The 12,077-nt window shown below is 34.4% G+C and overlaps 1 protein-coding gene and 2 long non-coding RNA genes across 3 annotated transcripts; 2 read left to right on the forward strand and 1 right to left on the reverse strand.

The window, feature by feature from the left end:
• The first annotated feature begins 2,074 nt into the window (after positions 1-2,074).
• Positions 2,075-3,854, forward strand: LOC112004168 (2-isopropylmalate synthase B). The gene is made up of 3 exons (XM_065772146.1): positions 2,075-2,251; positions 2,951-3,096; positions 3,570-3,854. Exons 1-3 carry the CDS (start codon positions 2,075-2,077, stop codon positions 3,700-3,702), a joined length of 456 nt encoding a protein of 151 aa, XP_065628218.1. The 3' UTR covers positions 3,703-3,854.
• Positions 3,855-7,281: 3,427 nt separating this feature from the next.
• LOC112004160 (uncharacterized) lies at positions 7,282-9,479 on the forward strand. Its single transcript, XR_010628504.1, has 2 exons — positions 7,282-7,615; positions 9,088-9,479. It is a non-coding gene; the product is annotated as an uncharacterized LOC112004160 (long non-coding RNA).
• A 107-nt stretch (positions 9,480-9,586) lies between these two features.
• On the reverse strand, positions 9,587-11,253 carry LOC136066983 (uncharacterized). The gene is made up of 3 exons (XR_010628505.1): positions 11,112-11,253; positions 10,814-10,954; positions 9,587-10,125 (listed from the first exon to the last, which is right to left on the reverse strand). It is a non-coding gene; the product is annotated as an uncharacterized LOC136066983 (long non-coding RNA).
• Positions 11,254-12,077: the final 824 nt, after the last annotated feature.

Below are 12,077 nucleotides of genomic sequence, written 5' to 3' on the forward strand. Positions count from 1 at the left end.
GGACTTGATCTATTGGGGCGGTCAGCGGGGTGAAGCTTGTGAATCTCCCTCCCGGAGGCTTGGAACGCTTCTCGTCTCTTCGATCTCCTGTTCTGGGCCTCTTTCTTCCTTGGTCTTCTGGTTGGTCATTTGGGGCTGCCTCCTTCTGGCGCAGCTGTTCTTCCAAGTCGAGGTTCCGTTTGGTGAGACGCTCCATGGCGGCACCGAGAGTCTGAACTTGTCTCTCGAGGGCAGTCGTGGGTGGTTCCTCTCCTTGTACTTCATTAGTAGTTGCCATTGAGCGAGTGAGTACCATGCAATCCTTTAGTTCGGGAAACGATAAAGTGGCTTAATTACGTCAAAGAAACGATTCCCCACAAACGGCGCCAACTGATGATGCCGAAAATCTCACCAGTGAGTTGAGCGATACTTGTATGCTCAAAACGACACCTACACAAAAAAAGAAAAGACCTAACAGAGGGCACCGGTGTGGTGCCGGCCAAATACCCTCCGAAGGTCAAGTTAGAACTTCTTTCAACTCTAGAGTGCTAGAGAGGGGTTAATTATGCGTACCTCGGCCTATAAGGGTATTGGGGTTTTTATAGTAGTAAAGGGTGGACCTCTCTTCCTTGGAGCCGAAGTCTTTTCCTTATAGGAATCCTTATGCGCGTAGATTGCGGAATCCTTTCCTTATAGGACTCTGATACTAGGCGTGGATCACAAGCAACTTCCCATGCGTGGTGGCCAAGTCTTAGCCTCAACAGAGTCGTCGGCCTTCAGACCGTCAGCCTTCTTTCTTCCCTTCAGTCAAGTTGGCGTCACCACGGAACTCTGAATAACCGTCGGTTAGAACCGGAGCCTTCAACCCTAGTTTATTCGGGTCCTGTCAGCACGATTGTCCGTTACCCGTGATTGACCCGTCAGCCCAAACTTCGGCTGACGGGTTAAGCTCATGGCCTGCTATCATTTATTCTCCCATATCAATTCACATCCCCAATCTCTCAATTTTTAAGAAATATCAAAGTCAATTTATACATCCTTGGTTTTCTAGCAAATCCTGTGATTAAAATGGAAGCATAAAGGAGGCATGAAACTATCCAAGGGCTTCTGAATATTGCTTTCCTTGAGACAGTTGAACCGATCACAGTAAACTACAGTTTATTACTTTCTTCAGAGGAGATCATGAATGCAAGATTAAGCCAAATTATTCACTGGGATAGAAAGGCTTCAAAGTTTTTTGCACAGAAATTGGACTGGTCTACTGGATATAAGATTTTCAATGAACATGCTACATGTTTTTCTGAAGCAATATCCAGGGGTGTGTTGGGGGAGAACAGCAATCATATTGGTGCACTCTCCTAGCTGATCAAGTTGGCCTTTATGCTGGAATTTAATGAGGAAGTGATCATGTTTTTAATGAAGTCCAAGAATTTACAAATTATCAAGGACGACATGGAATTCCTCTCTTCTGCCTTCCCTTCAGAATAATTATATGCCATAATGTCAATGTTTGGAAGTGTATTTTATTTATTTTTTCATTGATTTCCTGTGTATTTCTAAATTTTTTTCTGGTGTAAATATGAAAATTGAATCAGTTTCTGCACTGCTATTCTTTTCCTTTTTTACTCTAATTTTGAACTGAATGATACTGTGTTATTGGCATGTATATTTTTAGAATGGATTAGTTGCTTTATTTCTATTCTTGATAGTCTATTACTAATATATTGTAGTTCTGCATCTCTATTTGTGAGTTGTGTGCATTTTTTTTTTTTTTTTTTTTTTGATTCATATGCTTGAAGATTCTGTTTCGGAATCCTTTCCTTATAGGACTCTGATACTGGGCGTGGAATACAAGTAATTTCCCTAAGACCCATGCGTGATGACCAAGTTATGTTCTTTATGGAACCGTCAGCCTTTCAGCCGTCAGCCTGTACTTCCCTTCAGCTAAGTTACCGTCAGCCTTTATGCTTTGTTCAGCAGCCTAGGGGACTTCAGCCCGTCGGTTTTCTTTTTAACCTAGTTAGCATGCATTCCTTCGCGCCTAGCATGTCATAGAGGACCCGTCAGCCAGAGCAAAAGCTGACGAGTTGGGCTCATGGTACCTGCGTGTAATTCTTCCATCAAACATTATACACAGGTTACTTGTGGAACTCTGGGACTTTCTACAGCAACGGTTAAACTCATTGATGTTGATGGAACAGAGCATGTTGCTTGTTCTGTTGGAACAGGGCCAGTAGATTCAGCTTACAAGGCTGTTGATCTCATTGTGAAGGTTTGAGATGAAAGTTAATAAATTCATATTATCCATAAGTTTATTTTAATTATTTATAATTATGTGAGGACTCATAGACAGCACTTACATGGGGTTTCATCTCTCTAGCCTGTAGTATGGGTGCAGGGGGAAACAATAGGATTAAGAATTAAGAATCCAATGATGATCTTTCTCCTGAAGAACCTAAATTTATGGTATTCAAATAGTTGATTGTCTTGGGGTCAGTTTCAGCTTATTTTGTTTATTTGACTAGGTACTATTTTTTCAAAGCCTCACTTTTATCTAGGTACAGCTGTATTTTTTTAATACAAATTAAATAAACCAATAAAAGAGGCTCATCAAAATCGACCCTTATACTCTCATATAGATCCAGGTTCCTGCTTTGACAAGTTTGTGGTATACATGGGATTGATGCTAGTTAAGATAAGGAAGCTCAAAGAGAAATCATTTTGAGGAATATATTTTGAATCTTGATTTGTTAGCAATTTATAAACCAAAATGGTCAAGGGATATACAAGTGACAAAAGCTTAAAATTGGACTTCTCTCCTTACGTAGAAAACTGTTTGTATAGAAGAAACTTGAGTATCTTATGATGCTGATCAATTTTCATATTGTAAATTTTATCTTTGCTGAGGTTGTTCTCAATAATCTGGCATGAGTTGTGTTGTTAAGGATTCTACTTTATCCCTTGTACTCAGGAACCTGTAACCCTTCTTGAGTACTTCATGAGGTTAGTCACAGAAGGCATTGATGCAATTGCTGCCACCCGTGTTCTAATACGTGGGGAAAACAGTCACACATCTATTCATGCCTATACTGGAGAAACAGTACATCGGACATTTAGGTATGGCATATTATATATATATATATATATATCTGTGTGTGCGCGCGTGTGGATTAAGTTACTCTTGGCATAACTTTAAGTAATATTGCACCTCCTAATAAAATTTTAAATTGATAGTTTGAAAATCCTATCATTAGATTACATGTTCTTTATATTTTTAATGCCAATGCCAAATTTTGTTTCAATTAAATGTTGTTTACTATTCAATCCATAAACTCATATTTATGCATATTTTTATAGTTGAGATAGTTATTGATTTATGATCATTTTGAAATTTTGCAATTATGGATGTTATAAATAGAAAACATAATCCAACGGCAGATGTCAAAAAAATATTTGAATGATATAACATTGCTTAAAATTACATATAACATTATCCCAACCATATATATTGTTTTTCTTTTTAGTTGGCATATTTGATTCTTTAAAGTCCAGATTCATAGAACATAAAATCTGCCTTGTTTTTGTGCCAGTGGAAACGGTGCAGAAAGGGATATCGTTGTTTCTAGTGTCAAGGCCTATATTGGGGCATTAAATAAGATGTTAGGCTTCAAGGAAGAGCCCCCAGTTAAGACTCCAGCCAAAACAACCACTGTGTCTATTTGAGGAGCTATGGGGGGAAGTCATCATATTTGCATGATGCCTAGCAATCAAATTGCCAGGATCAGGGGTCTGTGATTTCTTGTTGATTGTACAAAGGTGGGATGAAGTATTCTGTTTTAACTTATGGCTGCTTCATTGTTTTGAACAAATTTCTGTTGGATATATTTCAATAAATTACTTTTGTGATAAGGCCTATATTGGGGCATTAAATAAGATGTTAGGCTTCAAGGAAGAGCCCCCAGTTAAGACTCCAGCCAAAACAGCCACTGTGTCTGTTTGAGGAGCTATGGGGGGAAGTCATCATATTTGCATGATGCCTAGCAATCAAATTGCCAGGATCATGGGTCTGCGATTTCTTGTTGATTGTACAAAGGTGGGATGAAGTATTCTGTTTTAACTTATGGCTGTTTCATTGTTATGAACAAGTTTCTGTTGGATATATTTCAATAATTTACTTTTGTGATAAAGCAAAAGGAACAATACGTAGATCTAAGAATAAGCAATAACACAAATAGATGTAATAGGCAAAAGCAATAAAAAAAATATTGAATATATATAAGAAGAAATCTACAAATAAATTAAAAACTCACAGACCAAATGCATGAAGGAAGAATGATTCAGATCAAGTCTTGTGTTTGATACAATCTCCTTAAAGCAGATTTCGCCCTCCACACAATCACTGTGGTGCTTTAAGACTCACGGACATTTGCCTTCTAGTAAGCACACAAGGTCATGCTCTGTGAACTACTTAATGTCTCTTTCTCTCTCTTTGTCACAAAATGAATGCACAAAAATATTCTCACTAGTAGAGTTTTCTGAAAAAGTAGTTTTTTTGAATGGACTATGAATTAATATACGTTACTAAACAGACACTCTGTTTTTGTAATAACAGATGTGCATAGACTAACTGACTCAAAAATTAAAATAATAAAAAATTATTATTTGGACAAGTAGGCCCAGTCCACATATGCCAAAAGCCCAACAAATAAACTCATATATTATATATTTCCTTTCCTATGTGGGATTCAAGATTTTTACCGCTTTAATAACATCTAAGTGAACATAGAAAACATCAATTTCTTATTCACTCCATGCTATTTTTCCAACAGTTTCAGCGATAGGCCTAAGCAGCCTGTCATTGGAATTTGGTTGTACTTAAATACAAATATGTTATTTGCAGAAATTCTGCTTGAATCTGTCAAAGGATTGATTTTAAGAATAGAGATGAGTGGTTGTTTTAAAGCTAAATGTGTGTAGATTACAAGATTGAGAAGTCATTCTGAAAATATTCTTTTATGTTTGGTAGGGATAGGGTGTTGACAGGGGTGTAGCCAGGATTTTTTACATGGGGGGGCCGATTTTCGACGACGATGATTATCATCATTGTATGGATAGTCTATATATTTAGGTTGATATGGATCTTTTTTGAGAAAAGCTCATCGGATTTTATTTTGTTTGTTGATAGGAAATTCACATATTTGTTTACGTGATCTTGGATCACGATCTATCTATTCAGATTGAATTCTTAAACATTTGGAGGGGTGTTCATCAGGCATTGAAGTCTCAACATTTATTTCTATAGCAACATTTGTTTTTACAGCCACAGGTGTCCTAAATTTTGAATTGCTAACATTTTTTTTTTTTTAAGAATGCATCAATTGTTTTTTGTTTGCTCATAATTCTTTTAGCTTTAAGAATATGACTCAAAAATTAACTTAAAAAGAACTTAAAAAATAAAATCTTAATTAGAAATTTTTACTTAATTATATGGATGTTATTCATACTTAAGAAAAAAATAAAATTTCCACTATAGTTTAAATAGTCAACCCATCATCATTCCTATTATTCAAATTTTCCTATATTTAAATTTTTTTTTTAATTAAGAATAACCCCTTAAACAAAAGCAAAAATTAAACACACAAGTGCACAATATAAATCAAACAATTTAACAACACCCACTGTCACATGATATCTAACTAATCAAAAATAGTTAATAAATGAAAAAAAAAAAATTTACCTAAGAAACTTTATCTTCACAAAGTGCAAACTTTATCTTCCCTTCAAGACTCATCACAAACAACCTCCCCATGCCCATGCCTTCAACCATATATTTCTATAAAAATCTATGAAAAATTAAAGAGCATGTAAATATAAGTGTAGATAGTTGAGAAAAAAAAAAACACTAAAAAGAGATGAAGCGGAAACTGAAAACTTATTCGCTGGCTACGCCCCTGCTCTAAATGATTTATTTTAAGAAAGTAAGAAGAAAGAAAATAATGGTCGTTTTTTTTTTTTTTTTTTTTGGATCGTGAGGACTGAGTTTGAGAGGAGGGCTGAGCAGAGCAGTAAAAATAGTCTAAAGAGATGAAGGTCTAGTGCTTAAATAAGAGAAGAAAACTCATTAGGCAGTCACCAAGTTCCAAATCCTGAAATTTGACAATAAAATATTCTAAGTGATTTGTTTTAGAAAGCAAGAAGAAAGAAAAAATTGGTTAGGAATTTTTTTTTTTTTTTTTTCGGACTGGAGGACTGATGCTGAGTTTTGGGGCTGGTAGGCGGTACCAGTGGGAAGTGAAAGTGTATCAAAAAAAAAAAAAAAAAAAGAAGTAAAGAGAATAGGGATTCCGTGGGTGGGTTTTTGAGAGGGAGAAAGTGAAATTTTATTGTTTTTGTATTTGGATTTTGAGTATTTAAATGTAAATGGGTTAGCTTTTTGTTTTATTTGGAGTATAAGAGGCCTAAAACTAAAGTTGAGAAAGTAGAGGCCTAAAACTAAAGGCTTTTAGCTGGGAGAATAGAGGCCTAAAACTAAAGCTGTGAGAGTAGAAGCCTAAAACTAAAGGCTTTAAACTGGGAGAATAGAGGCCTAAAACTAAAGGGAGAATAGAGGAGATATGGGGGGCCGAATGTCAAACATTGGGAGGGCCAATCAATTTTCTTACATAGTCTAATGGAATTTTTTTTTTTTTTTTTTTTTGCAGGGGCCACGGCCCCTGCAAGGGACAATGTGGCTCCGCCCTTGGGTGTTGATAATTATTATACAGAGATATCTGGGTTGTTCAAGAAGCAAAATGGTAAGGGAGATGAAAATAATCGTTTCCCATTTCAGTGGGTAGGAACAATAACATCTTTTTCTTTTATTGCAATTTCTTTGTTAGGGGAGTGTTTTATAGGAACAATGTAAATCAAAGACGATCATTTGGGCGAACACCCCTAGCTTGTTAGGTGAATTTCTTTTATAATCAATGTAAATGGAGACACTATCATTTGGACAATGCCCCTAATAAGGACATATGCTTTGAGAACCATTGAGCTAGTGGCCCTAATTTGGGCATAGTTTGAAATTGATGAAGAAACCGATCATGTTCTTTCATTAGCAATTGATGTTTTGCATGATAGGCAAACTGCTGGATATTGGTTGGATATTTGAACCGGGATTCTTTTTATCTTGCTTGAATAATGGGTGAATTGTTAGAGCTTATTTGGAAAAGTCATGATAGGCCTGAAGCTTGAAAGCCTTTTTAAAAGAAAGTGTCGAGTGGGAAACAATTTCTCCTGAATGGCACTTAAGCCTAGTTTTAAAGGGATCTAGATCCTCTCCATTTCTCTTTGAAATGGAGAGTGTCCATTTCATGGACAGGATGCATCTAAAATAAATCAAGGGTGTAAAAAGTGCCACATCAATTAAAATCTAAAGCACTTGACTATGGGAAAATTCAACTGTTGTTAAACATTGAGTTAACTAAGCAAACCTATCTTATCTGAATATATCAAAATCTTAATCTCTCTCCTCCATCACCATGCTTTGCTTTCTCTCAACCTTGTCGTCGCCACTGCCACAATCACGAACATGCCAAGCCACAGTTGTTTTATTGGCCACGTCTCACACTAGCCCAAAATCGCTGAACCCAGCCTAGTAAGTTTTCTCTCTCTGATTTCTTATTTATAAGCTCTGTTTGGTTGCTTGGAAAACAAAGAAAAATAAATTAGTATACTGCTATTTTTTTATTGATTTCTTCATGCTGAGTTTGGTTTCTATTCTATGTGGGTTGAGCTTTGGGATAAAACAAAACTGCTGGTGGGTGTTTCAGCTTTATGGGGTTTATGGGTTGTTTTGATCTGAATTTGTTCTAAAAGGTATGATATTTTTGGGTTGTTTTGATACCACACCCAAGTTTCTTGAGACTAAGATGAAAAATCTGAAAAAGGAAAACAATAAGCAAAGCTAGTACTGGAAGGGCATGAGAAGAAATAGAATTAATCATTGGAAAATGAAAAAAATCTTTATAATTTGCAAAAGTTGAAGAAAAAAGACATGTAAATGATAACATATAAGAAAAGCATGAGTTATTTTTTGTAAGCTAGAGTTATTTTTTGTAAGCTAGGGTAAACTCTCTTCCCTTTGTTGTGCCTCATCTTCTAATTTATTAAATTATCTTAATTTTTTGGTTAGTTGTTTGCAAACTTTACTATTCTTTTGGGGAGGACTTAGGGGAAAAATTTTGACAATTTTTATTTGGTAAGCATGCATGAGTGCACTAATTCACCTTATAAAAAGCTTACAGCCTTGTCTGTTATTGTAAGGTCAATCACATTGGCTTGAGGATGCATAGACTAAATGTATGATACTGTGAATGTTCAATTTTTGGTTTTTAATCAGTTGTTAATTATTTTTATTCTTCTTTCCCCTCTCCCCAATCGCACGAAAAACATAATATTGGTTGCGAGTATTCATCAAAATACAAGCTTAATGTTTTACTTAAATCATAATAGTTAAACCTGTTGGAAAATAGAGAAGTTTACAATATTAATGATTGGCATTTGTTGGATATTGCTTGTAGGTTTCGTCATTCCCTGCTTGGTATACTTTCCTGCATTNTAAAAACATGAAATGTTATTTTTGAAAAGCTAGAGTTATTTTTTGTAAGCTAGGGTAAACTCTCTTCCCTTTGTTGTGCCTCATCTTCTAATTTATTAAATTATCTTAATTTTTTGGTTAGTTGTTTGCAAACTTTACTATTCTTTTGGGGAGGACTTAGGGGAAAAATTTTGACAATTTTTATTTGGTAAGCATGCATGAGTGCACTAATTCACCTTATAAAAAGCTTACAGCCTTGTCTGTTATTGTAAGGTCAATCACATTGGCTTGAGGATGCATAGACTAAATGTATGATACTGTGAATGTTCAATTTTTGGTTTTTAATCAGTTGTTAATTATTTTTATTCTTCTTTCCCCTCTCCCCAATCGCACGAAAAACATAATATTGGTTGCGAGTATTCATCAAAATACAAGCTTAATGTTTTACTTAAATCATAATAGTTAAACCTGTTGGAAAATAGAGAAGTTTACAATATTAATGATTGGCATTTGTTGGATATTGCTTGTAGGTTTCGTCATTCCCTGCTTGGTATACTTTCCTGCATTATTTTGAATCATCTGTAACATGAGGGGAAAGACTTTCAAAGTGCAAGGTACTCTAGGCGATTGCATTTCATATGTTGAGAAACCTGGGATTCTAGAGCTTTGGTACAAAAAACTTAATAATGAAGAGACTTCATACTAGGGCAAGCTGTATAGCACAGGACAAGTTAAAGTGATCAAACTAAGATTGAAAATTGCAGACTGTGGAGAGAATGTATGGTCAAGAAGCAAGAGACACGCCAAATGTGGAAGTGGCTGACATTGTTATCAAAGTGTTTATTTCAATAGAACTCTTGTTATTATGGCCTTTGTAATCAAAATGTACATTTTAATAAAATTTTTTCTTTTTTGGATCAAATTTTGAATGTAACGAACCATCAAGTATTCAACTTGAAGCAATTTACTTTATTGTTGATGATGCCTTATGAATTCATAGTGATGCGAATGATACATATTCCTTTGGTTTATGGTTTCTTTAAAACAACACAAAAATAGGAAAATATGTTATACACAAGTATGCACCAGTTACAATGATTTAAGAGCTTTGAATATTAATGTAAAAGGGTGATTTAATAGCTTAGAATGTTAATGTAAAAGTGCATCAGCACTGTTATACACAAGTACTGCTAAAAATATGTTCATATGAAAACCAACATATTTGAGTATCTTCAAAATTCAACTACAAAAACTATCCAAAAAATTGATACAAAATGTGCAAATAATAGTCCAAGACTCCAAGTTGTCCTATAAGCTAGAATATATCAAATGTGAATCTTTACTAAAATTGAATTTTAAAGTTGCTTAGTTCAAGATACATTGTCTTCAACGAGGCATGGAATACTTCAAAACCTTTCAAAATCTTTTCTTGATAACGAGCAAAATTTGGTACATGAAACTTTGCATAACAAAGCTTGCACTTGACTTCATGAATAACACTTATACCCTTCTCTTCAAACCTTTTTACAGTTGGGTTGCTAGGCTACTTGAAGTCTTCAACTCATCTTCTATAAAAATAAAAATCATATGCATTATGTACATCAGAAAATGAAAAAAACAATAAAATTCCTTAATAATCCATACCATCAAATTAAAAGTTCTACGCATAATGCAAATACACCATGACAAACTGAAAGTGGTCCACATACTTAGCCATGAAATGGACCAAAATAAGAACAAAAGCGCTATCTCCTTTTAAATATACCTTCTAGTGGAAAGGAAACTAGGTAAGAAGCGAAACAAAATTCCAAACACTTCTGTTTCAAAAGAACATGAATTCAAAGAGAGAATAGAATAATGTTCATCCACTCATTAGACTCCAAAGCAAGACAAGAAACTACATTCAAAAGCCATTTAATAATAGATATATTTTGATGATAAATATATATGCTTTTATATGCAGTAAGCCAAATGTTCAATGCTTTAAACCCCTTCACACAAGAATTTTGACATATCAACCCAAAGGCCATTTAAAATTCAAGCACTACTTAGCTAGGGGATATGATACAATGTAAATGTATGATTCAAGCACGCCAAGGTGCAAAACCAACAAAAAAAAAAAAAAAAAACAACATATATATTATGGAGATTCTTAGGCCTGTTGTCCACTTTAATAAATTCTCTAACATAATCATATCCTTTAGTTAAATTAGTTTTCCTGATAAAGAATAAAAAATGGTTTAAAATGTATCTTACTATGTTCCGAATTAACTCGCAAATACAGCTTCTCACCAAGATTCAATCAGCCACTTTCTTCTCATTTGTACACCACTTCATTTCTCCTAGCTCTTCCTTTTCAATTAGACAATTTCTTATAAATTTCAATCAATCCCCAAGCTCAAAACCAAAAAAAAAGGGGGGGGGGGAAGAGATCAAAATCAGCATGAAGAAATCAATAAAAAAATAGCCGTATAATAATTTATTTTCATTCTTTTTCCAAGCAACCAAACAGAGCTTATCAATAAGAAATAAGAGACAGAGAGAGAAAACTAACTGGGCAATGGGTTCGGCAATGTTGGGCTGGTGTGAGACGTGGCCAACGCAATAACAGTGGCTTGGCATGTTGGTTATTGTGGCAGCAACGAGAAATTGAGATTTTGAAATATTTAGATCAGATGGGTTTGCTGAGGTTTAGCTGAACAATTAACCACAGTTAAGTTTTCTAGAGTCAGGTGTTTTAGATTTTAATTGATGTGGCACATCTTACACCATTGATTTATTTCAAATACATCCTGTCCATGGATTGGATATTCTCCATTTCAAAGAGAAATGGAGAGGATCAAAATCCGTTTTGAGGTGCCTAACAGTATTGCATATACTTCAATTAACAAATTTGATTTTTCAAGCTGATCTTAAATAAGGTTTCATCGGACTAGAACTCATTTTTATTTGTTGATCAACTAATAAATCTTGGCTATAATTCAATATATATAGGCTTGGTTTATTTGAAACATTTACAAGGTGAAAAAACATGAGAAATCATTCATGCCTCGTTTTTTCAAATTCAATTGCATAAATTGATATCAGATATGAACTATGTCTTAAAATTTAATTTTATCCCCTTCTACATATGTAACGCCCAAAATCATAAATAATAAAAGTCTATTCAATCTAAATAATTCATAAAAAAATATTAAATAAAAGCATCCAGCTATCTAAAATCTCATCACAAATGTCAGAGTTTTAATCCACCAAAGATAAAACATCCTCAAAATAATTCTCCATTACAATGTTTAATGCCAAAAAAATAATAATAAAATTTTCAGTTCCACAAAATAGTTCATAATTGTTGTCTTCCAAGAATCTCTACTCTAATAATCCCTGTAATGTATCTGTAAGGGGAAATAAAGGGGAGTGAGATAACTCAATAAGTGGAATTCACTAACATTAGGGTGTGGGAACAAACCTTTCAAATAAATAATTCTTTCAACAAATTCATAACTTGTAACTCATAAATATT

This window comes from Quercus suber, unplaced genomic scaffold, assembly GCF_002906115.3.
Source record: "Quercus suber isolate HL8 unplaced genomic scaffold, Cork oak 2.0 scaffold_54, whole genome shotgun sequence".
Taxonomy (NCBI): domain Eukaryota; kingdom Viridiplantae; phylum Streptophyta; class Magnoliopsida; order Fagales; family Fagaceae; genus Quercus; species Quercus suber.